At 32.0% G+C, this 27,918-nt stretch overlaps 2 protein-coding genes across 2 annotated transcripts in view; one reads left to right on the forward strand and one right to left on the reverse strand.

The window, feature by feature from the left end:
- Positions 1–2,692: 2,692 nt before the first annotated feature.
- On the reverse strand, positions 2,693–4,420 carry LOC129218843 (piggyBac transposable element-derived protein 4-like). The gene has a single exon (XM_054853164.1). The coding sequence runs from the start codon at positions 4,418–4,420 to the stop codon at positions 2,693–2,695; it is 1,728 nt and encodes a 575-aa protein (XP_054709139.1).
- Positions 4,421–9,509: 5,089 nt separating this feature from the next.
- The window catches only part of LOC129218844 (uncharacterized), a 130,425-nt gene continuing 112,016 nt past the window's right edge, over positions 9,510–27,918 (forward strand). Inside the window, exon 1 of the mRNA XM_054853166.1 lies at positions 9,510–9,713. Coding sequence (XP_054709141.1) covers positions 9,510–9,713 — 204 coding nt within the window. The remainder of the gene's footprint in view (positions 9,714–27,918) is intronic.

The raw sequence follows: 27,918 nt of genomic DNA on the forward strand, positions 1-27,918 counted from the left end.
GTATGCTAATTTAATTATAACCATTTAAATAAAACGGTTTAACAAACTAATTAATATTTCACAACATAATATTTCACTAATATCTATATATATAATTCTCTTACGTGCCGGCAAATGAAGGGGTGAATTTCTAAACCTCTGTTGGCAACACTTCGCCGATAAATCATGTAAACAAACTTCTACGTTGTTTTGAAATCTTGAATCACAGAATACTCAACGAACTTTTTTTTTTTTTGAGATGAGTTTGAGTCGGGCTGTGGCCCATTTCAACCTTAATCAGCAAAGAAAAGCTCAAAGAAGGCAGGAAACCGTTCTTGAATCCAATTTAAGACGAGCCATTTCCAGAGTTGTATTCTCTGATTCGCTGCCGATAATTTTTAGCGGCTGGGGAATTTTCAGTCAGCAGTTCCTTCAACAGATCAGGTGCGTCACACAATGCCGGTAACCGCACCTTTCCGTCATGGCAACATTTAGTATATTTATTTGCAGTATTACGCTCTTTCTGCCAATAAAGAGCACCACAAAATTCGCATTCTTCACACATTGCTCCACAATCATGTTCATCGGCAATGTTGTTTTGAACGCGTAGGCGCTTTGAGCGTCGTCTATTCTCTGCTTCAGTACGACAGTTCAGTTCAAAATGAATAACCGAGAAAGAATTTACTTTATTCCTTTTATTCTCAGCTGAAAGGTTTCGCCAAATTTGTTTAGGGTTATAGTAGTTTTAGTATTGTGCAAGCAAAGTAGCCTTGGCGAGTTTTCGCGTTTTTAGTTAAACCAATTTTTGTTCGTGACGTGGCAAGGATTCAGAATAACAACAAGAAGGACAAACGTTTGAGAAAATATGTTTGGTGCTCTCTGAGCCTGTTTTTAGTCATGGCCAGCTCTATGTGGCATTATCAAGAACAAGATCTTTTGAAGCAGTGTCAGTTGTGGCTCCCAAACGGGACATTTTTAATTGTGTATATGAGGAAGTTTTCTCAGATTAGAATATATAAGAGTGTAAATATGTAAATATATAAGAGTGTAAATAATGTAAATACATCCCTCGGGGGAGCCTGTAACCCCTAGAGGGCGCGTCCCCAGGTGGCGGATAGGGGAATGCCTTCATTGGTTTTCCAATGGGTGGTAGAAGGGAAATAAAATACCTTCCGCGGACCAACAGGTAGAAGTGCAATCTCTCCAAAGCAATGACAGACACTTTTGTATCTATAATGGTAAAGTTGTGCACATTGCCAAGGCAGTCATCTTACATACAGCAAAGTTAAACTGTCGAAAATCTGGCTAAAGCAGACAAATTAACATTATGAACGTAATTTTCATATTGGTTAAATGGATGGTGACCTAAATGCAATTACCAACTTTAATTTTTACGGAAAATTTTAGCTAGGCTAATGTATTGGCATACAGCGAGCGAGCGAAGCGAGCATGGATCGCGAAGCGATCCACAGGGAACTGCGTAAGCAGTTCCGGGGGTTGGCGAGCGATAGCGAGCAGGGGGCGATAGCCCCCTAGTTTCATAAGTTACTTGTGACGCGATCCCACATCTCCTTACTTAGCCTCAATATCTATTATTGGCATAGGTGATTCGCTTTCAGGTTAAGTTTGCCCCCCCCCCTATAGCACAATGACGGGGAATAAACTTGATGCATGCTTCAGAGAAGCCTTCATTCAACACATTCTCATAAAAATAACTATTAATATTACCGTTACATGGTAACAAACTTTTGCAACAATGGGTTATTATTGGGCGGGGGCGGATCCACGAACTAGAAGAACGGACACTTTCCGAAACCCTAGATAATTCTGAGGGTTTTGTCTCAGATGACTGTGTAATTAATGTCACAACTAAACCACTCTATCAAAGACGGTTCAGTAAATGGCCAAAAATTATCACAGCCAGGGAAATCTTTACACAAAAATACTCTAAAATACCTTGATTCTGAGCCACTGCCGGATCAGGAGTAAGCCAATAAGGATCCTTGCTTCGGGTGGCAAAATTTAAGTGTATCGATAAGAGTCCAAGCATGGTGCCAAAAGGGCGTCATGACCTCCTTAAGAGACCAAAGAAAGCTTAAAACTTCACTTTTCGTTCTTTTGCTCTGCAAAACTTTTGAGAGTAAACCCCGATGCCCACACCCTTTCCTAATATCGCCACGTATAACTTAAAAATTGCCTTTTTATAGAGACTACATTTCTAAAACATTTCCAGAAGAGAATCTTCTGTGCTCATTCCCCAACTTGGTCCCCGACTCCTTAACGTCACCAGTAACTTCAATTTTCAAAAAAATTCGAGAGAAAATCAGTATTCCCTGTCTTCCACTTACGTTACCAAAAAAAAAAAAAAAAAGCCTAAAATTCGATTTTTGACGGTAGTTTTGGAGGACCGTCTCTTTTATAGAGCACCGTAATTTATTGTAAAATCTGTACAGGAGCTATCCATTTAACGAAAGAAAAAGCGAATGTTTGGCGTATTGTAGCTATGTTATTGCTAGCGTAATTTAACCCGGGAAAACGCGCGCTATAACTACATACGTTAGAACGCGCGGTGGGTCTCCCAGACAACGGTTACCTGTTTTTGTAAAATAATACTAACAAAAACATTTTAAACCACAATTGATGCAATTTTAATGAGAAAATGATCACTGTATGAACGTAATACAAATAAATATTTACAGAAAATACTTACAGTTTATTCACATTCCTTGCAAATATAAATCGTGTGCTCGCTGCAGATATTTTTATTACACCTGGTACAGCAAATTGCAGATTTTCTGTCCTTTTTGCTTGGGCAGATGTGGCATCTTTTCTTTTGGCTACATTTTTGTAGTTTTTTTGGTGGCTCACTATCCTGACTGGGAGAACAGTGCTCGATGAGCTGTTGCCTCAGTTTTCGAGGAAGTGATAGTTGCGTGCTTCTCTCTTGAATTTGTTCTTTTATCAGCTCCAAAGCAAGTTCTTTCAAAAAATGTCGTCGACTTTTGACTGCTGTTTGGCTTTTGGCTGATAATAAGAGCACACGAGCATTTATAGCCGCTGTGTTTAGAACAGAAAAAAACACCACCATTGGCCATCTTTTACTAATTCGTGCAGTAGAAAAGTTTGCAGACATTTCATCTACGACATCAACAGCTCCCTTCGTAAGATTGTAAAAGGTTATGATCTCAGGCTTTTTTGCATCTCCAGTTGATGGATCTATTGAATCATCATAGTGCATTGTTGAGATGACATTTACACATTTATTCTTTTTGGGAACATACGAAACTAATGTCATGTGTTTCTGGAAGCCGAACAAAGAGGAATGTACTTCTCTATTTTTTCCTGTGATAAACTCCTTGGGTAATTCTCGTTTATTTTTTCTAATTGTTCCCACAAGCGTAATTTTTTTCTTTAGTAGGTCCTTGGCCAAATTATAGCTTGTGTACCAGTTATCAACGGTTAGGTTTCTTCCAGAATTTGCGAGTTTTTCTGTTAGTCTCTTTACGATTTCATCACCAGAATTATTTGTCTTATACGGGCCATCAGGTTGTTTACCCGCATAAATTTCTAAATTCCAAGTATAAAAGGTTCTGGAATCTACAAGAGCAAATACTTTTATGCCGTATTTGGCAGGTTTGTTGGGGATGTATTGACGAAAACTGCATCGTCCTCTGAAAGCTTCAAGTTTTTCATCAATTGTTATGTATTCACCCACAGTATAGCAATTTTGGCAGTTGCTTACAAAACTTTCAAACATACCTCTTATTGGTGCGAGTTTGTCTGCCTGTTTTCTCTCGGCACGGTCTGTAATATCATCAAAACGTAAGCATCGTAATAGGAACAAAAAACGCTTCTGAGACATGGTTCGATGGAAAATGTCCAGGCCTGTTCCATCCGTAGCCCAGAGATCTTTGACATTCACATGCGAGGATTTGTGAAGGCCTCCAAAGTACAAAAGACCAATCAGTGCTTTAATTTCTATTATTGAAGTTTCTTTGGCATCACGATCTCTGTCAAAATTATGTGCTATAGTCTCTATAAATTTATTTGTGCAAGCTACGATATTCAATAGGATACTATCATCAATCAGCAGCTGCCAGGAATCTAATACGGAAGAAACTTTTTTTGCATCACCAATGTTTCCTGGTAATTTTAGAATAACATTGTGAGAAGGGATTCTTACATTTTGACGGTTTTTAATTTTGCTCCATTTTGTGCCGTCTTTGCCAACGTAGCAGTTTTGAGACAAAATGTCTGTGCTTTCATATAAATCTTCATCAGAATCAAGATCATCCTCTGAAGAAGAATTGTGCTCGCTAAAGATTTCATCATCATTTATTTCTTCATCCTCTTCATTTATTGATTCCTCATCGGTTGGTATATCTCTAAGCATATCTTCAAGTCTTTTCATTTCATCCTTATAAGACAAGTAGCGCTTCATTTTACTTTCTAAACTCAAAAACAGCAAAAAAGAAAAAATTGGGACTGAATGCACGAGCAGGCGCGTCGGGTCTGCTAGACCCTAACATCAAAAATACCTACAAACGTGAAATTCTACAATGTGCAATTATCAACCTTCAGAAAGTGGTTGACCTTGACTACAGCTACTTCGGACTTGGACCACTTTCAACGAAAGGGGGGAATTCTACGCTTTAGTTTTTGACAGAGCGGGTCTCTCAGACCCAACGCGATTGCTCGCGGGTTAAAATTGTAATTGATGTTACGATAAAAAGGTTTTTTCAGAAACTTTGATCCGGACGAACGAGGGTCTGCTAAATGAGATTCTACTGTAATTTCAAAAACATAATAAATTTTGTACACCCTTGATGAACGTAATTTCTAAAAAAAATCCCCTCCCAAATTCATTGTCTGGATCCGCCACTGTTCATATTTAATCATTTTTTAATAGGTAAATTGCATGAAATTGACTGTTTTTTTACCCATAACTTTTTTCTTAATGAACAAATATCTTCAAACAAAGTAATGGAACCTAAGCTGAAATATCAACTATCCATTAAAAAAAAAATCATTAAAATTGGTTCATTGGTTTAGACGCTGTGAGTGGACAAAAAAAAAATGTATGAAATTGACAGCTTTTTGTACCCACAACATTTTTTATATTGAACAAATATCGTCAAAGTAATGGGACCTAAATTGAGCCATCCCCTATCCATTAAAAAATGATTATCAGACTCGATTCACTAGGTGATACGCTTTGAGTGGACAGTTTAAAAAAATAAAAATATCATATAGTATGAACTGATAACCGCCTCCTTTTGTAGTCGGTTAAAATGCATTAGTAATAGAAATCGGAAAAAATAGAAATAAAAGCGTTTTACACGACTATTTATTATTACTAATATTTTGCTTAAAAATTTAAGGATCAGTATGGATCGATCTTTACACGAGTATACACACTACTATTGTCCGTTTTTCACTAGTTGAGACTTGGCCACGCCCCCAACACGTGGTATCGGAAGATTCTAAATGCGTCTTTTGGGGATGAGGCTTCAGACCAACACTGAGAAAGATTGCAATTGGCCATCGTTATCGCGCTGTAAGAAGACAAGTGTTCTATAATTTTCTAAGAAATTACCTCCCACCTTCTTTCCCGAAAAAAAAAAAAGGTGTGCTACTAAGACATTTGTTCGACCTAAAAGTATTTTAAGATTTGCAGTGTATTTCTATACGTTTTGGGTTAATTTATCATTGATTTTGCGAAGGAAATCCTAACCTTTTTGTCTTTCACGCTAAGTAAACATTTTCTGAAAACACGATGAACAGTTGCAGGTGAAATTGGAAGGAAAATTTTTCCTTCTATTCTGCTGAAACTTTCACAGCTCTCAAACGTGGGTTTTTCATAGGTATTCTAATTATAAATCTCTAATCGCATATTGTTAACTTTGCTGGTCAACCATTTCTCGCCTTATTTTCGATCCAATTTTCTTCTTTAAAGCGTTTATTAAATATTACACAGTGCTTAGGGATAAATGAACTACTTTTGCAATATTTCGAACTGTTTTACTTCGAATATAATGAAGAATTAATGCGGTTTCGAATTTTGTTTGTTGTTACTTTGCGAATACGAGTCATTTTTAAAATAATACTTAGATTTGTAAAGTGAACAAGCAAAAATTTAATGGCAAAAGATTTTTTAACTATCACCGCATTGAAAAAATAACAAAAAAAAAAGAAAGAAAACGACAGACGATAACTTTAATTTCGAATTTTTCTGAAAATATTTCTCTGTCACCTCATTTTTGGCCCATTTCAAACAGTCAATATTTTGTTTAAAAAAATGTTGAATTGATGTAATCATGTAGAGACAGTATGAAAAAGTATTGAACTACTTATGAAAAACGTATTGAACTACTATTTCGATTCCTAGGCACTTCATTTTTAACCATACACATTTGAAGCCAACGAACAATTTTGGAAGCCTCAGTAGGTAAGTTGCACTCTGTGTGACACATTTCAATACTTTAGTACTATTTTTTTTTCCAATATGGCTTTTATTCTTCAGAATTGAAAAAAGGAACAAAGCAAAAATTAAAGCTTTTCACATGCCAATATGGTTATCTACAGAATAATTGAATAAGTGCCTGAAACAACGTTTTATGTTACTGTTTTAACCTATTTATTTTTGTAAATACGAAAAAGTATACATGCTTTTTTTTATTCAAGTTTTTTCGATTACTCTAAAAGTAATTCAGTTCTTCCAGTACTTTTACAGAACAGCGTTACGTGTGGGGATCATAAAATAGGCAAAAGTTTGTTGCCCGTATTCTAATACAGATCCGAACAAGGGAGGGGCGATGGGGCGACCGCCCCTTCCTTGAGTCGAGATGCAGAACTCTTCCACGGCATTGTCTTTGATACTGAAGTTGAAAATTGTTTTAGCCTATCTTCAATAGTTTGACGAAGCTCTTGCTGTCTGGAAAATGAAAGTGTAGCACATATCTTATTCTTAACGCATTACTGATAGAGATCTGAACTTTGTATAGGAAGTATTTCAAAGTTCCAAAAACTCAATTTTAGAAGATTTTATATGATATTAAATAGGGTTATAGGGTTCAAGGGCTCTTCTCAGGAAAGTTTGGAAAATTGAAGTCCTCCCCCCCCCCCAAAAAAAAAGAGGAACTTTAATGGGACATCTTTGATGGCGTTAAGGTAAGGGATGGGGTTTGGTACACTCCTCCGCAATTTTGTAGAAAAGGAATTCCCTCCCCTTCCCAAAATAACTGAAATGAGACGATCTTTCATGGTGTTGGAAGGGGGGGGGGGCGGAGGTTTGCGAATTTATAAAAGGGTAAGGGTGTGAAATCAATCGCCCCCCTCCTTGAATAGTTTCTGGATCCGTCCTTGGCTCTGAATGTAAAGTGCGTTATTTTTATCAAGAAACGTTGCTATAAGTCAACCTATTCAGTTGTTCAACATATCCCACACTGGCAAGGAAACTGTCTCAACCACAAGAAAAAAAAAACAGCAATGGAGAAAATTAAGATTTGACGCAATAGTAATTTTAAGTGATTTAGTCTCAAACATTACAATATGCGCAGTCAACTTATTATGTGATGTTTATTAATTAGTTTTTGAAGTATAGATACATATAATGCATACTTTAAGCTCGAAAAATATTCTTCCAAATTATGAAATTTTAATGATGTGTCATTATTGATGAAATCGTTTCTACCCCCCCCCCGCACCATTTAGGTGAGCTAACTTTGCGGTTTTTGTGTCGAGAAAAAGCACTAAATTTAGATTTTAAATCAATAGCCGGTACGGTTTTCCCAGATTTTGAATTGTGTCACTTTTCTTGCCGGAGTGCGATATGATTCTTTATTAAATATATTGTTACTTGCGATTTTGGTGACTTAGAGCAAACCTAAGGCGTCGTTCACAAATGATGTCACTCTTGAAAGGGGTAGGGAGAGAGGGTTCGGGGTTCATGAACTTCGGACAGTTAGTCTCAAGAGGGAAGGAGGGGATTATAAGAAATATGACTTCACATATTTTGGTCCAAATAAAAGCGTTCGTTATAGCAATATGTTCATCGAACATTGCGTGAGATGTGACGAGGGGAGAGGCTAAGGTGAAAATCCGTGTTTACGTTAGGCTACTCTGTACTGAAGTGTTATAACTAACTTTGTTTCTGCCCCCCCCCCAGAAACGAAGTTGGTTATCTCCCCCCCCCCCCCGCCTTGAAAATACTCGTCCTGGGGGTAGTCGTCATCTCTTAAGCCGGTCCAACCGATGAACCTATAATTTTACCACAGGATTCAAACCAAAGACACTTTTTATAACGCATCGCAAAATATTACATATTTCTAAACATTAATATTCATGTAATACTTAAGGAAATAGCCTTGATTTTAATAGTCAATTGCTTTAAATATTTCAGATTGATTTTTTATTGTTTTCTCATTTACTTTTATTTCTCACGTGTAAATCCTTTCTGGAACAATTGCCGAGTCCCCGCCTTTGGTTCAACCAAGGTTTTTTTTTGCTGGGGGGGAGGGGGGGGGCAACTTTTGTTCGAATAATGTTTTCATCATTTTTCAAAAATAACTGCTACTGTAGATCTACTGACTGTATATCCGCTCTATATGATCTGAAATTTTGTACAATCCATACAGATGCATCAAAAAGACCCAACCCGTAAGAGCTACTGAGTCACCCCCCCCTCCTCAAGAAGAGGGAGAGGGAAATGGAGAGAGATATTCAGTCTTCAAAACGAACGCAACCCTTAATTAAAACGAACGCATTTAAAATTAAACGAACGCATTCAATGCCACAGTCTGTGTGGCAATGAAGTTTTCCTGCCCCCCCCCCCTTTTTTTCGTCAGCGCACTTGTAATTTCGAATATAGAACGTTACTGTTTAAAAGGATATCGTTCAAAATTCAGAAAGCCTATCCTTAATAGAAATGTTTCATTCGGAAAATAAAATACCTTATTTTTTTTTGTAAATACAATATTTTTGTTCTGAAATTTTCAGTTTAAAAAGTATAGATTCCCCGTAGGCGACAATTACGCGAAGCTAGAAACGAAAGGAAAGAACACAAAGACATTTTTACAAATTTAAATGCCCGCCAAATTTAGGGTTGTCTCAATTGAAAGCGGTAGCGATCACCCCCGCGCTAAACTTAGCTTTGCTTTCGGGAAGGCGTTCCGAAGTCTCTTCTCCTCATGAACGCACAATACATATCCTCGCCTCAGAGCAACAGTAGGATTTCTTACTGTTATTCCTGGAATAAGACGTTTTACTGTTTGCTCTGAGGCGACAATACATTTATTTGACAATATGGAATTGATGTGGATTTCCAAAGAGTGTTTTAGTGAACTCAAGTTATTTTTTTTAAAGTTTGATTCCTTTTTTTTTTAAAATTCATTTCCAAAATGCAAAATGCAAAATGCAAAAAAAAAAAAAAAAAAAAAAAAAAAAAAAAAAATTCTATTGTCCTATTCTCTCACTTTGACTTTTATATTGAAATAAAATGACTGAAATTGTGGTTATTTTTCTTTTACAGAATGTCGAGCTTTAAGGTTTCTAAACATTTCTGTACTGGAGCGGTACAAGTAGGACATTCTGTGTGGCTCAAATGTGACTTTGATTTAGAAGGAGATGATTTATACTCTGTTAAATGGTACAAGAATCACGTGGAGTTTTACCGCTATCAACCTCGTGACCGACCACCAGGACAAACGTATAGACTTTCTGGAACATTCGTAGATGTAAGGTTTTATTTTTTTCTTTTAAATATTCTTCAACTGTTTAAAATACTTCGTATTTTGAAATTTTATTTGATCTTAATCAAAAAGAATTTGCTATGATAGAAAAATATGATGATCGTAAAGATTGAATACAATGGATTAAAACAGAAATAAAGTAGCTCAAAGGTATGCAGCTGTTTCAAACCGACGAGTGAGCTACGTAATCAGTGTACAGAAAATTCATAAACCACTAGACTAATTTACGTATTTCATTTTATCTCCTTCCAAGCTTTGTATTTTTGTAAATCGGCTTTTTCTATCTCTTGTTTTTCTTGAATATGTTTGTATTAATTTTGTTTTCAGCTTCTTTGCGCTGACTCTACAGTATATTTTCGGTAAATTCTTACAATTTAACTGAATTTTTATTTGAAATGTTTTTCATGTAACTCACACACACACACACACACACACACACACACACACACACACACACACATATATATATATATATATATATCTCTCTCTCTCTCTCTCTCTATATATATATATATATATATATATATATATATATATATATATATAGGGGAAAAAGGGCAAATGTGAACATTTTTTTTCATTTCTTAATTTCTCAGAAAATAATTTTAATTTCTCACAGAAAAAGGGTTTCCATGATTAAATAGTCTTTTCTTTGTGCCATGGAATTTTTTCAGATTTTTTAAAAGAAAATTTTTTCAGATCTTTCTATACTTAATGGAATTTTTAAAAAATGTCTTCAATTGTTCACCTGGGTCCCTATAGGGGGGCAGATGTGAACAAGCTTGGGGCAGAAGTGAACACAATTGAAAAATGCAGGACGAGCATCAAATTTCGACGAAAAACTCGTTATAATGAAGCATATACGTATACACTAATTACATTCAAGGTCTTGTAACCTATACTGTCAGTTTGAATTGCACAGTAACTGTTATTAAGAAAATATATTTTTCCGAATTACGGAACTCTGCTCAATGTCAAATTTTAAAGCTTCATAGCATGTTCTAATCAATAGATCGACAAGAAAAAATCGTATAAGTCTACTAAACAATACATAGAATATTTTATCATATAGCGTATATTCTTTTTATATTGAAGCTTCATACAGAATGTGATGATGAATTTAAAAATTTTGTAAACTTCACTTTTTAGTTGATTGAAAATATTTTGTCTTTATTTTCCGTGCAAATATTATATACCTCTAAATTTTTAGCCAACTTTTTAGTAATTAACGAATTAAAAATAATAATAATAATAAAATAAACAATTAATGATTTTGTAATAATAATTGACGATAAATTTAGAAACTGATTGCAGCAAAACAATAATTATAAATCTCTACATCTCTTTTAACACTTATAATAAGCCTACACTAATATTTATATTTACGGAGAGGATATGGGAGCTGTTCACCTTTACCCCTACATGTTGAGTTCACAAGTGCCCCACATCTAACTTAGAACTAACTTTCAAAGAAAAAAAGAATTTTTTATTTAATTACAAAATTTAAACATTAACATAAATTTACGTGAATGTTTATAATGGTTTGCAATAATAAAATTTCGCAAATAGTTAGTTTAAAATATGTTTTTACACGAAGAATACAGTGATAAAAGTACATCAGCATCTGCTAAAACAAACAATCTGTCACCACAGAAACATAAACTGGCTCCTTGCTCTGAAAGTTTGGTTAAATAATAGAGCAGGTAGTTGCCTTTCCCCATATATATATATATATATATATATATATATATATATATATATATATATATATATATATATATATATTATATATATATATATATATATATATATATATATATATATATATATATATATATATATATATATATATATATATATATATATATATATATATATATATATATATATATATATATATATATGGGTCATTCTCACAGAAAAGGTGCAAATAGACCAAAAAAATTCTTTTAACAAAACTAAGTAAAAAATAATAAAAATTGCATAAATGTTTTTGTTTGTTTATAAATTATGTCCCTATACTAGTGGTTAAGTTTTCTATTTTATTTTTAAAAAGATTTCAACTATTTTAAATCCCACCTCGTCCGCGGAGGGGATACAATAGTCAATGCACTGATTGTTCCATACGAAGACGGACTTTCTTTATATATCTTTATGACAATATACAACACAAGTATGTATAGTTACCTGTGGCTTTGAACCACCAAAGTGGGCTGATTCATTTCTCTGTGAAACTTACATATGTAATTTTCGGAAAAATCAATATGCATTAGGATTTCATTCCTTTTCAAATTTGTTTTTATATCTGAAATCATTTGATATTGGTGTGCAATGTTAGATGTATGATTAAAAAATTTGATGATATCAGAAAAAAATAATTTCACTAATTCTTTTTTTTGTACGCTCAATATCCACTTTCATGGTTCTATGGAAAATTTTTGTTTCACCTTTAATCTTCATAGTAACTTTTTTGTTAACCCATTTTGGAAGTAGCACAGGTTCATCTTGAAAGTCATTTATTTTAATTTCTTTTAACTTGCAGGCATCACATTTACGATTTAGGCAAAGTTCTCTCTGAGGATCACAGCATGTTGCTTTAAGAACTTGAGATATATTTTTTTCATTTATAATAACAAGACTATGTAGTTTTACTATTAAAAGCTTTATGGTTTCGTGAATTTCGCATAAACATGTCTCCCGATCGGAAACTTTCGGAAATAAGATCCAAAAATGTCGGAGACGACAAAAAGTTTGATAACTAAGAGTTTGATGTTGTGGGCATTCCTTTATAAACATTTTATAGAAATTATACAGAGTATCATTTAAATAACTCGCTTTTTTTTTCCTCTTGTAATTGTTTCTTTTTCCCTGGGCACAAGCGAGTTGCTTTGTCAGATTCTAGAAATTTCTGAACATTTAGCTGTGTTTCTTCTGTGAAATCTCTTTTTGACACAGTTTTGTAAGTTTTATTACCATAATTGCTAAGCATTTTGATTGAGGTTATTATTTTTTACCTTATTGAGTAGTAGATACTTTTTCATAATTTTACCAGACAAAACTTGTAGCATTGTCTTTTTCACTTTGTGAGATTTTTGGCTTTTAAAGTTAGTTTGTACTTGTCTGCCAATAGCTTCAACAAACAATAATTTTCTAAACACATTGGATTTGCTTTTTCTATCTTTACTATTCAATTCTCTTCGAACTTTTTCTCGTGGTGATTCATTTTTCTTTTCCTCACTTTTCTGAGATCTGCTGAATCTTTTTTTATATTTTTCAAGTCTAGTATTTAACTTTTTGTTTTTCTCTTCTAATTCCTCTATCTTCTTCTTTAGTTTATAACGTTTTTTTCTTATTTTTTTTTTCCTCTCAAAATTCCAGAATTCTTGTTTTCCTTGGCACTGTTACTATTATCCAATTGAGAAGAGGTGCTTGGAAGTATATCTATAATTAATTCTTCAGTTCCTCCCAACTTTCTTTGTTTACGATATTTCCTTGCTTTTTCTTTCCAAAGTTTTCTTATTTTTCTTTTTTCACGTTCATTCATTTCTTGAACACATTTAATTTTTCCACTAGCCTTTCTTTGGTAGTAACGTTCTCTCTCTTTTTTCTTACTTTCTTCAAACATAAGAGGATTTTTTTTTTTTAAATTTCTGTCTATCACGTTTCATGCTAAGTTTCTTTTGTTCCCTCCTCTTTTGAATTTGAACGTCTGACTTCTTTTTACTTTTTGGTTTTGCCATTTTTTCTACTATTAAAAGAATATATATATATATATATATATATATATATATATATATATATATATATATATATATATATATATATATATATATATATATATTATATAGTAAAGTATGTAGCTTCACATACACGGGTAGCACAGAAATAAGTGTATGTAACAATGAAGATAAACAACAATAACAACAACAATAATGAACATGGAACATTAAAAAATAAACTAGGAACATTGAAAACAAGAATTAATGAAATCATGGGTATTAAACTGCTGCTACGTTTACGAAGCTTATATATATATATATATATATATATATATATATATATATATATATATATATATATATATATATATATATATATAATGCGTGTTTAAGCGCGCGTGCGTGCTGTTTTACATCATTTTTTACGAGAGCAAAACTTTATCGATGAACATTCGTTGACTTTCACATGTTCATGCGCATTTTATATTCTGAAGAAAAAAGGTAAACGAAATGAATAACCTTCTTCATGGACTTTTCTTTCTAAGTATTAAATAAATAACAACGAGATGTTCGTGATTTTCCAATGTAACCATATATCATACAACGTTTTGTTATACGCCCAAAGAATACAAAATTTATGTTCATTATATACATCTTTTCTGCTTGACCATTTTCATCGGAAGAAATCTGGCATACATCTTCCGTTACATTTTTTAGCCTTCACGCAATCATTTGTTTCAAAGTTCTAGCAATATTATGCTGAATACAGTTTCACATCGATTTGCTTCATTATGTCTTTATTTTTATAGTACTGAAAAAATCGTTGCACAAACTCTAAAAATAAGGCAAGCTTGTGTCTTTTTCTGAGTAATAAAAATATACATATCGAAAAGCGATACAAACTAGGCAAAGGGAAGCGCGGTCTTTGAGGTTTGTTTTGAATGCTGTAGTAGGAGTAAAACGGAAAAAGCATTAGACAAAAGTATATAAATTATGTTCATCTTTATGTTAAAAGGATGATATTAATGTAATAAGATACTGTACAGGATTTGTTTTACGGTTGTTTTTACTAGAATGTGCAAGGACAGTATAAGAATAAGAAACGAAGGTTAAGCAAACATATTTCTTGCATTTATAGGTAAAAAGAGTGCATTTACCCATTTGTCTCCTTTACAGCAATTTAAGAGCACGTTGAAAGGTCATTTAATTGATGTTTGTAGCGATAAAAGTAACATAAATATCTTGTGTGTTAACTTTGATATAAAGAAAATAAAAACTATTTTTGAAGAGAAAAGTAATAGCATGCAATTTTACAGTAATGGTACGTACTTATTTTATATTTTAAAAAGTCTTATATTTTAACTCATTTTTTTCATAATGATCATTATTTTAATAAAAACGTATGTATTATTTTTCAAAGGTGTTTTTTGCAACAACTACATAAATATTTCACTAAACTTCATAAATAAAGCATAATTTAAAAAAATAATTTCACCGCTCCCGGCCAAAAAACCCCAGAAAACACTCATTGTGTTGGTTTGTTAAAAGAAAATCATTTTAGACTGTTTTGTATTCAGCGTTTCTTAACCGTATAGTGCTTCACGAGTGAGAGTCGTGTCAGAAAGGTGAACATCATGAGTTCGTCCTTGGGTTTCGTCGTTTTGGAACGCCTTTTTTTCCTCGAGATGATCTTGATCAAAATTTCCGAGAATGTATAAATCTAAATTCCCTACAAGGTCTTGAACCAATTGTATTCAGCTAGCATCCCTTTACTAGATTTTAGAATGCCCATAACTAACGGATAGTGATCATAACTGGTCAAATAAGTGCATCACAATCTATGTCAAAAATATATAAATCATCATTGAAAACTTCACAGTTATAAAAGTGCAACTTATAAGTTCTAACATCGTTAGAGTTAGTTTTTTCCATGAATTAGAACTGCAACAGCAGAGTTTAACAACAATCCAAATTTTAAGTACCCTTAACCATGCCCATAATTAGTCATTCACCCTATTTAGTTAACATATGTTACTGAAAATCATACATTGACATAATTATCTTTGCTGTCCTATAAATAATAAACGGGATCCATTTTTTACTTAAAGAACTAAAATATTTCAAAAACATCATTCTTTTTGAACCAAAAATCACTAAATATTTTTAAGCCACTTTCAACACTTCCCATTTTTTAAACCGAGTGTGGTATGGTAAAGTACACTAATAAATTAACAGTCAGTAGCACTTAGTGGTTCTCCTTTATGTTTAGGTTTTCACAAACTTCTAAGTTACTGAGTGAATATTTATTGCATCTTGTTTCAATTCACAAAAGGGTCATTAAAAAACTACATGTTTAAAACAAAGAAACATTGCCACTGTTTTGTGTAGGGGAAGGTGGCCCAAAGCGGGTAGGTTTTCGAAGAACCCTCGAAAGTTGTAGTTTTTGGATTTTTATCGCAACAATTTCGGTTTTATTTCTCAGCAGGGTTCTTGAACTTCAAAATAAAAAGTGATTTTTGTATTATTTCAAACCCAGTATTTACTTACTATCAAATATTACAATCATTTTAAAAGCCCGCTTTGCCCTACCAGGGAGCCCAAAGCGGGTAAACTTAACTAATTGTGATTTGGTACATTTGCCAATCAAATATGAAGTTATAAATGATTAAAATAGCTGACTAGCTAGCTACCTGCCATTATTAAAAAATACGTAAAACATATGTACTTATCCAATTTAAAGTCGGTACATTTGTTTATAAAACATAAAGAAATAACTGATTAAATTAATAGACAAATTCATTGCCATCCTAAAAAATAACTTTTTAAAGTTCTACCTATCCTATTGAAATAGAAAATCTAAGTCAGCATATGAGTCAAGAAATTATATAAAAAAAAAGTATGATTAAATCCTATACCCCCTTTGCCCGAAGGCACATTCGTTATTCCAATACTTATAACCTTAAATTAAAAAAAGAAACAAAAGAAATGACTATTGTAGTTTGTAGGTGGATGGTGTCAGAATAACGTAATATTATTGAAAAAAAAATAAAAGCTGGTCTTCGACTTATCATAAGTTACAAAGCTTCATTTTTTTTTAAAAAGAAATATATCATTTTTTTTTTAAATTTTAAGCCTGATTGCGGTCTACCCTACACATATTATGAAAATAAAATGATTATTGCAAGTCTCATTTCATGCACGTGTGATTTTTAAAATTTTTTGTGTTGTACAGTGGTTAAAGGTAACATATTTGAAAAGTCTCAAGAAATTTGATGTAGCTCGCAAATTCTTTGACTCTACTACATAACCCATTTTATTCTAGCATTTCTTTTGAGTATTTATTACGATGATGGTAAAATTGAATGCAGTAACTACTTCATAAGTATTATATAATAAAACAATTTATGAGATTTAAGGAGCTTCATTAAGTAACACAGCAACATTTTGAACTATTCTGGCTGCTTCATAGATCGGTTTTATTGGCAACAAGCCAAATGAATGTTATATGATTGCTTCAAAGTTTATCTAATTAATAGTTACTTTTTGGCATAAATTTTAACTTATCTGCTACATCAATGTCTCGTCTATCACGTATTTTCAAATTCCACAAACACGTTTCCTATGTTAACAGTGTTAGTTTTTCCTACAAAAGATAATGCTGTATGAAGAAATTATGAAAATTTTGCCATTAGAAAGTGTCATCGAATGTATTGTTTAACTACTTCAACTCTTACTGTTACACACGATTTAACAAAAAAAAAAAAAAAAAAAAACAGAAATGTGTACGTAATCTTGAAAATATGCACTTTGTTTTAGTAACTATTGCTAGGGAAATGCTCCCGTGAACAAGTTTCATGCGAGATCATGTTTATGAGAGTTCTAAAATAGGTTACAGCTCTCACCAATTGCACCGAAAACGTCCATTAGTGAAATATTAAAACATTATTCACTCAAAGTGAAATTGCTCCGTTGCCGGTGTAGTATATGCACCCTTTTCTTCAATAAATGTAATGAAATTTTCTCTGCTCAGGAAGTGCGAACCTAATGAAGTCTCATAATTAATGGTCTAGAATTAAATTCCTAGCATAAAACAAAGGAAAAATAAAGGAAGAGCATAGGAAATGACTAAAACAATTGATTTTCTACTGAATATCATTAACCTATTATTCTGAAACTTTAGTATAACCACATAAACGCCTGCTACCAGATGATTTCGTGCATTAATATGGTAAAATATGAGATACGGGAGCCACTGGGAATACCTTTGGCGCATCGTACTAAGAATTTGTAAAATGTATGCTGTTTGGGCGTTTCTGTACATACGGTAAAAAGTGAAAAAGCTGACGTAGATGTATGGATATAAGTCGTGTAAGGTAATGTATCTTATTGATTTCTCTCATAAGTGTGTATAACAATGTAAGTGCATAGAATCAAGAGAAGTCGGAAAAAATTAATTGAAACAATGGAGCCATATGAGTAAGACACTCATAATGCTCCATTCTGTGAGTATAATTTCCACTCGCAGATAACTCTCCAACTTTTTTTTTCACACAGACCCATTTGTGAGACATTTGCATTTCTGTTTCTTGGTCATTTTTTATGCTTTTTGTATTTTATATAGGCTTTCAGAAGAATTACTAGTTTTGCTGAAGATAAATGTGATAAAATTATAATATCTTGATAAAATGTTCCATATTATTATTCACTCACTTAAAAGCCGCGATGTTGCTTAAAAAAAACAGTTTTCTGATATAACAGTGCACACTTTACTGAATTTTTTGATTTTTTAAGGCGGAAGTGCGAAGCAAAAAGAAAAATAAGGGCAAAGTGAAATGGGGAAATTTTTACTGTGTTTTTAGCGCCATTTTATGGATAAGATTTTAATTAAATAGTAATACATCTAGTTTATTCAAGCCAGTAAAAAGTTACTTTTGAAAATCAAAGCATATGATTATACAAGCAATTTTTGAAAAATGATACTTATACTGTAATATTTTATATTGTAAAAAATTACTTTTGTTACTTTGAAATAATAACTCTTGTTATTAACGTTTAAAATATTAATTGAGACCTACTAATATTCGCTGCAGAACCTTTTTATTTATTATTAGGCTTATTTTTATTTTAATTCTTTTGTAAACTTAGTCAAGTGCACGCGGGGTGAAGTGAATGGGGCAAAGTGGAAATAGTTCATTTTGTTTACTTATTCAGTCATTTATTAAATCACTTAAGTAATATTTTATTTATTAAATTATTTGTATTCTTTTATTCAATAATTCACTTATTTGCTCTTTTATTCACTTATTTTCTTATTCATTCAATATTTTAATCATTCATTTATTTTCTCACATATTAATTTTTACACTTATTAATTTATTCGTTTATTGTTTAATTATCTCTTCATTATTCATTCATTGTTTTATTTACTCATTCATTTGATTAAGAGTATGTTTAATAATAAAATATAACTTATTTCATTAGAAAAGTAATTAATTGTTTTAACCATGAAAAAAAAATAAAAAATTTCCCCTTGAAGGTACAATTTTCCTGCCAAAAATTTAAAATATTGTTTAAATGCAAGTTTCCTCAGTCCAGTCAATGAGTGCTCAAAAGAGGGGTGTAGCATGTATGGAATATGCAATAATTTTTGACTTCAAAATATTGTTAGGGGTAGTTAGTAAGTAAACATACTAAAAGTTCCCGCCCCTGGGGGTGAGCTAAAGGTGGGAGGGAGGGGTAAGCGGTTACAACGAACTTCAAAGGTCCGCAAATTTTACTCGTTGTAACGGGAACTTTATCGCAATGTAATTCAAACAAAAAAGGGCAGATTATCAGTGACTGAAAATGAATTTCGTTAAAACGGATATTTCTTTCTCTTGGTATTCGTTGTAACTGGATATCACTCCATTGGTATTTGTTGTAACTGGATTTCCCTGGATTTCTACCATTTTGTTAAACTTTTAGTGAGTATTTTAACTATTTCTTTCCTATTTCAGGAAAAAAATGCAATAATAATGTACAAATTAGCAATAACATTATTTTTACGTTGAAAAGGTAAAAAAAAAAATCAATGACGAAAATGATAATTATCGACTTGATGGTGGTCAAATAAAAAAGCACATTACCGATACTGACCATTCACTATAAAATGTTTGAATTTACAATATGGTTTTTATTTTCAAAAGTTAATACCATTTATTCCTATTCTTAAATTTTTCTTTGTGTCAGTTGTAATTTTTTTACGACTTTTCTTTTTTTAAATAGAAGGTAAATATGAAAAAGACTAAAAGAAATTCTCAACATTTGTTGTTAACAAAGTAAAATTGACCATTAATAGTCAATCTTTTAAGAATTAAAATAGCTTAAATGACCTGTTATGGGCCCCCAACCAGTAATGGGCAGACTTATCTTGTATTGTAGGTATCAAGCTTGTAATAGATATTCCAGGGACACCATTGGTAGATTTTCAAAATAGCATCTTTCAAGAACACCCCCACCATATTTTTTCCAAACATAGAATGTTATCGAAGCGTAATTTAAAATTTTTGTGCTTCTCAGTCACAAAAAGTGAATTTCCCTTGCATTTAAGAATTTGAAGGTTTTTTTTTTTCTTAAGGACTAACATTTCTGCTTCTTATCAGATCGCAGTATTATTACTGCTTACTCATTGCTTAGCTTTTTCCATCATAACGGTGTATTTTTGCCATTTAATGAGACAGTTAAGATCCTCAAGCTAACATGCCCGTAACTAGTTAAGTAAAAGTAAGTATTTCAGTTTTAGGCATACATGAGCAGCAATATTGATTACGATTGATAGTTTGGGCCATTGTTACTCAAAGTTATTTTTTCCATTTTTTAATTTCAATGTTGCTCAAATTGGTAAATGGAATATTAATGTTATTGTAAGAAAAATAAGTTTTTTATATATTTTTGTATATTTTCTGAAAATAATTGAATAACAAAAAGCATGACCATTACTAGTCCCATACCAAAGAGCCAAAGCGAGTGGGACCATAAATGTCAAATCAGTGTATTTCAATTTATGTCAAAAATGTGCAGAAACCATTTTTGAAAATTAGTAAAAATTTCACAGCTATAAATAACTGCAACATCACATTCACCTTATTTTTTCACTCACAAAAATTAGAGTAAACACAAAAATTAGAGTGATAGCAGTCCAAAGAAAAAAAAAGAAAAAAGAAAAGAAAAAAAACTTTAACCATTCCTATAACTAGCAATTTACTTTACGCTGTGGTTGATTTACGATAATTGTTATGCGCATTACGACTCTTTATGTACAAGGGAAGACTGGGGATACTTGAGCCCTGGGGATATATGATCCCACAGCCAAAAATGTACCAAAATCTCAAGTAGAGATTTGAAACCTGACAATTATGTTAAAGTTATACTTGAACATAAAAACTGGCAACATTTTTTTAAATTTCAGCTATTATTTTTAATTTTAGCTCAAGAAATGATTGTCTGAATGTGTCAAGGGACACTTCTTTTTACTTACAAAACCCAAAAAGTCATGTTAAAGTACAGACAGTCTTTAATAATTGAGAGATATTTTTAGAAAATTGCCACTGATTGTTAATAGTAAAACAAGTATATTTGTAAAAAATTGCATATTAGGGATACTTGATCCCATCGTTTAGTGGGATGCATGATCCCGGGGATCAAGTATTCCTATGACAGTATAAACAAAATGAAAACAATATTACCGTTGTTTACTCAGTTGACATCAACTTAAACATTCAAAACCATGTTAGCATAATAAAATTTATCATAGTATGAGTGATAGATTTATATAATCACTGCAGCAAATATACTAAATAATAAAAATATCAGTTCGCACTGGTAAAACACATAACACCTCAGACATCTGAACATTAACTAATTCTACTGATGAATTATGTTCTTATCAGCCTTCCTTTAAGATGTCAAATCCTTGTTTGAATGAAAAAAAAAATATTTTGCTATAGTTAGATTTACAACAAAAAAGTGAGTTGTCCATTCTGACTCATTAGCAGATAGAATGCAAAGTTGGATTTCTAGAGTTTGAAATAAATTTTCCAAAGCGAAAAGGTAATATGCTTGAATAGTCTATTTTTCCTGAAAAATTGACAAAATGTGTTAATCTGCACACATTCAGTTGGGTTAAGTGGAACTTAAAGAACTACAATAGACGAGTTGTTTGCATTTGACTTTTTAGGTTTTTGAAAACATATGATAGGCTTCTTTTCTTTTTTATAAGTACACTGATACTTACATTTTTCTCTCTCTTCCCTCTTTTTTAAAATTTTTTCAACTGATAAACATCTTATTTTTATTATTGCAAGACCAGAAGCAAATAAGTTGATTTTTGTGCTTGTCAACCTATTTTTTTACTTTTTTTATTTTACCTTCATTACGCTACTTTAAAAAATTGTTAGTTTTATTAAAAAATATGTTGTTCTCACAACTGCATCGGGGAATAAGTAACTGATCAAAAACATCACAAGTTCATTAAAGTTGTGTACATTTTTTTACAAATGTTCTAGTGGAGTTTAAAACAATGTTGTTTTGAATTCACATTGTCATAATCTAACAATCTAATAAGGAAAATTAGAAATAGTGCTATTTTTTAGAAACTTTATGTAGAAAACTAAAATCCATAAATAAATTGCTGATCTAAAGAAAAGTCTATGTATTTTTTTCAGTGGAATCAAGTATCCCCCATGAAAGGATCATGTATCCTTGGATGTGGGGATACATGATCCTTTTATGAAATTATTGAAAAAAAATATTTTAGCAAAACTATCTGTTTAATTTCAACTAAAAAAATACTGTCAGATCGAGGAAAAAATAAGAAAAAGAAAAAAAAAAAACTGATGATTTGCAGCAGAGAAAAAAAATTGAAAAATAAAGTGGGGATCAAGTATCCCCTGATTCCCCTACTATTTAAACTAAATAGATGAAGGTATTTAGATCAGTTTGAATATTTTAAAAGATTAAAAGAAACATTTTAAGGAAAAATGTAAAATCGACAAATCGTTGAGCGAATACTGCTTCTGAGACTATTTCTACTATAGTTTTTATGTAAAATAACCAACTGAATTCAAATATGCTCCCCCTTCCTGCTACATTCTTTCCTGGAAACAACTCCCTACGTTAATCTTCATTCAGTTATTTAATGGACACAATTTGTATTTCTTCGGAAAAAGAAGCGTTATACTTTCACTGTTAAATTTCCTTTCAAAGGTAAGAGTAGTAGTCAGGTCAAAACCATAAAAATGTGTAGGAAAAGATGGAGACTTGGGATGATTTTTTCCGTTAAAATAAAAAAAAAAATCCTAAAAAATATTTTTTTCCGCAATGTTTTCCTTATTTTTTGTTATAAAAACCAGAAAATCAACGTCACTTAAGTACGTCTCACATCCAAAATTATGCTCTCGTTTACAAAATATGTAGGGGAAAAGGAGAAAGATGTGAACAATTTTTTTAATTTCTTAATTTCTCAGAAAAGAATATCAATTTGTCACAGAAAAAGGGTCCCCATGATTGAATAGTCTTTTCTTAGTGCCATGGAATTTTTTGAGATTAAAAAAAAAATATTTCTTTATTTTATGGAACATTTAAAAAATGTCTTCAATTGTTCACATGTGCCCCTATAGGGGGCACATGTGGAAAAATTTGGGGCACATGTGAACACGACTGAAAAATGCAGGACAAGCGCCATATTTCAACGAAAAACTCGTGATAATAAAGCATACGTACGTATATACCAATTACATTCAAAGGTCTGTAACGTATACTGTGTCAGTTTGAAGTGTACAGTAATTACCATTAAGAAAATATTTTTTCAGAATTATATAACTCTGCTCACTGTCAAATTTTGAAGTTTCATAGCATGTTTTATTCACTGGATGGACAAGAAAATATCTTATAAATCTAAACAATACAAAAAATATTTTAATATGTAAAATTTATTCTTGTGTTATATAGTGCGCTCTAGCTTCATACAGAATATGATGATGAATTTAAAAATTATTCTAAACTTCAGTTTTTAATTAAAGGAAAATATTTTGTCTTTATTTTCCTTGCAAATATTATATACCACTAAATTTTTGGACAACTATTTAGTAATTAGCGAATTAAAAAAAATAAATATGATAAAGTGAATAATTAATAATTACGTAATGATACTTAACAATAAATTTACGAACTGATTGTAACAAATAAATAATTCTTAATCTTTACATCTTTTTTAACACTTATAACAAGCTTACACTAATATTTATTTTTCGGAGAGGATATGGGAATTGTTCCCATGTGCCCCTACATGTTGTGTTCACAAGTGACCCGTTATCTTCCTTAGAACTAATTTTCAAAAATAAAGAATTTTTAATTTAATTACAAAATTTAAACATTGTCATGAATTTAAGTGAATGTTCATATTATGGCTCGCAATAATTAAATTTAGCTTATTACTTTGTTTAAAATATGTTTTTACACGAAGAAGACAGTAATAAAAGTACATCAGCATCTACTAAAATAAAGAAAGTGTCACCACAGGCACATAAACTGGCTTCTTGGCTCTGAAAGTTTGGTTTAAGAGTAGGGCAGGTACTGCCATTACTTAAGATTTTTTAAAGATTTTTTGCTTGACGTTATGCTAGTAAAACATACCATTTTCACATGTGTCCCCTTTTCTCCTATATAGTAAAAAAAATGATTTTGAAGCGTAGCGCATCACATGTGAGCCACATCGCAGAACCGCAGTGACAAGATCTTCATAGTTTAAGACGGAAGCAAGCACTCGGTCAATGTGCTTTGTTTTTATATTCGGGGCGCTATTAAATATTTTTAAAACACGTTTTCTTTTATTTTTGAAGTTAAAGGTTGAAATTATTATATTTGTCCCACGAAAACAAACTTCTCAGAAAATATTATCGATTTGTCACAGAAGGTCCTCATGATTGAATAGTCTTTTCTTAGTGCCATGGATTTTTTTTAGATTTAACTATTTCAAAACTAGTACGAAGTCATAAGTAGGGGAGGCGGAGCATCCGCAAAAATGTAAATGTTAATTAGTGATATAGTAATAAACACACTTCTTTTCACTTTCATTCCTAACTACACTATATGGCCAAAAGTATTGGGACAGTTTAAAAAATTCACATTTTTAAGTATTTGTCAAGAAATAAGATACCAATCACTTTGCAGCTTTTGTCACATAAAAGATATGCTCGCTGCCATTTTCCAATAAAGGTTATATTACCCTCGTGTTTAGGGATCACTAACAAATAGAGTAAAACAAAAATGTTTTCTGGTCATCATTCATTGATGAGAGTAAGCTGAGAATAATGCTTAGAATAAGCTGTAAATTTCAGAAATTAGTTAGCTTAGAACCTACAATTATTTTACATAATTTCCGGAAAGTATCACTGATATTCACGAAAATATAAGCGTTTCTTTTAAAACTGAGACTTTAATTTCAAGGTTTTTGACTCATTACACACAGAGTTTTCCATCAAAGCTTACCAAACTTTCAGAAAACTTGACAGCATACAGTCGAGCCCGCTTATTAGAATATCGGTTAAAAGAATATCCCGCTTAATATATTACGTTTTTAATGTACAGTCATAGAAAGAAAAAACAAAACACTCGATCGTATTCAAAGACTATTGACACTAGAAACACGTGTAAGGTGTTATTGTTTTAGGAATAAAAAGTTCTACATAATTATGTTAAAAAATTGTTGTTAAGGGGTCGTCTTCATATTAAAACGAGCATCAACTTCAAATTTTTCAATGAGAACCCCCTTTTTTATCACATATTTGTGATCAGCATCTTTTTTAAACTTTGTATAAAAAGTTTTGTTTAATTCGATCCAGCCGTTACTTCAGTATCGAGTTTTGAAAAATTCCTCTCGTAATGTTAAAACGTATTTTGATATTTTTACTCATAACACAAAAACTAGATTAGGCACGGCAAAGATTGTTTTTTTATATCAAAATATGAATCGACTCAACAATAAAAACATGATTTACAACACCTAAAATGTAATTTTAGTTTTTTTATGAATAATTTTAATATTTTTTGAAAAAAATATGATCTGAAACCCTATTAAATTTTAACAGAAAAACAATTTAGAGGAGCTTTTATGTAGGAATCCAAAATTTGAGCTCAAAATATTCAGTAGTTTTTGCGCTATGCTTAAAAATTCATTTTTTCCCACTTTAGGGGACCGTATACTTTTTTAAAACAGAAATTATGAAAGTTGGTTTCTTCGTAAAAAAAGAAAAAAATTGTTCAACAAAATAAGCAAACCAATTATAACGTGGTTTCTCTACATTAGAGTTACGTCTATGAATTTTTTAGATGCATAAATTTATTCGCTGTCTCTGCAGAAGAACAACACAATATTGCAACCGTCAGTTTTTTGTGGATATCGTTCAAACGTCAACGTGTAAATAATGCGAAGCACTACTTCGTTGCCTAATAAAAGAATATTTTATAGAACTTTTGAAATTATAAGCTACACTTAAAATACTTTTTTTTCTTCTGCGTTTAGCCATTGCCTTTTGTAAAACAATAACTCAGAAAAAAATTTAACATGCACAATTTTTTCACAGACACATACAATAAAACCCATTGTCTTGCTAGTCATGTTGCAATAGACAGTGTAGAATTAGTGGCTCTTCCCGGTGCTAATTTGCTAAAAGGAAAAATTATTGCCTTGTCTAAATCGGGAAAAAGCACTCGAAAAATAGCCAACAGTGTGAAGTTTCGCCTTTAACAGTATCCAGATAGGTCAACAGGTAATATTTGCTCTTAGATAAAGTTACTGGTTTTTAGGAATTAATTTTTTTTTTGTAAAGTGTTTGAATAATTTTCAATGTGTTAAGATCTAGGAGAGGAAATGTCAGTCGCAGTAGTGGACCGCGCGCTTTGAACCGTATTCCGCACAAAAGTAGTAGTTGTGACTAATTGTGAACTTTTTTTTTTTTGACTTCGTCAAAGATTTAACAAAACATTAACTTGGGTGTTAGGTAAAGTTGAGTTTTTGTCTATTCTTAATTATAATTTAAATACTTATTTTTCTATTTACTTTCTCGGTCATTGTCTGTGCATTTCACATTAATATCATTCTCGCAAGACAAAGATAAAATTTCAAATTATTTTCTTTCTTTGAATAACATGGAAAAATATCGACAAAAAAGAGTTATAATAAATTATTGTTATCAACTACTAGATGTCTATCTTATTATATATAAATTAAATGCATGTTCTTCAAAATACAATACCTGAATATTCGGCTTTACCTTTATGACACCGGCACTCTAATTCTACTTTCTGATCTTATTCTTTAAGCAAACAACTGTCCGCATGGCCAGCTTAGATGGCTGAATGCGACCCGCGTTTTCATTGCGATATCCAACAGCGGGTTGGTTATCCCATTCGATGAATGCTGTGGGGCCCTAATAATGAGCATACCAGCTCTGAACTTGGTTTAACCGAACATTGAAGCAGGTGTCATGTCATTGCAGCTAAGAGTGCTTAAAAACTGGTAGATGAAGAAAATTATCTCACCAGTGAGAAGTCGTAAACATACGGCAGATAAATTTACTTTACCTACCAGTTTATTCGCACTCTCAGCTTCAATAAGGTGTCTTCTGCCTCCCACACGATTAGTTCCGATTCCAGGCTGCAAAATCCGCAGCAAGGACGAAATAGTAGCCTATGGATTGATTAACCCACCTGTCGGGTGTGATGCGTGTAGTATTGCTATTAGTGCACCGGCCTGATAATATAGAAAATGTTCATTTGCAGGTATATAGTTCACGAAACAAAATCAAATAATGTTAAGATTTGTTTGTGGGAAGTTACCAAGTCAGAGAAAGGGCAAGAAGTCTGATTTCGGTTCACCTTGATTTAAGCTAAAATAACTTTTGTCTTTTTAAATTACGGGTTGGACCATCTCGAATCTCGTTGCTAGAAACAGCATTCGAAAATTACTTTCCTAAATTGCTTTTAAGTGTCATTACATGTTTAACTAAAACCTCCAAATTTTCATGGAATAAATGGACCTTGCTTCGCTCGTGTCTCCAATCTATTTAATGCTGCGTCTTCCCACGTTGTGCGGTATATTTTTTATAATTTTGTGTGCGATGGCCCAAACTTCTGCCGATGTTCTGCGAAATTAAAAACGCGCAATTCCATTTTACATCAAAAGACTTTCTATTCATTCCAAAATAAACCTGTAACATAGGTGCAATACATTTATCAAACATATTCACATTATGATTCTTGGTATAAGGTTGGATATTTACATTTTTGTGAGGTTAATTTGTTGAATAATTATACAAGCAATACAATAGGTTCGTATTAGAAAAGTCAAAAAGTTTCATTACTTTTAACTTGTCATTATTCGATTTACTAAATTACGATCTGTACGATGGATCAGCCAAACCCCATCCGTCTTT

The sequence above is a fragment of the Uloborus diversus genome, chromosome 3 (genome assembly GCF_026930045.1).
Source record: "Uloborus diversus isolate 005 chromosome 3, Udiv.v.3.1, whole genome shotgun sequence".
Taxonomy (NCBI): Eukaryota; Metazoa; Arthropoda; class Arachnida; order Araneae; family Uloboridae; genus Uloborus; species Uloborus diversus.

Coding starts and splice junctions, on each gene's coding strand:
- LOC129218843 (XM_054853164.1), bottom strand. CDS start 4,420: ATGAAGCGCTACTTGTCTTATAAGGATGAAATGAAAAGACTTGAAGAT.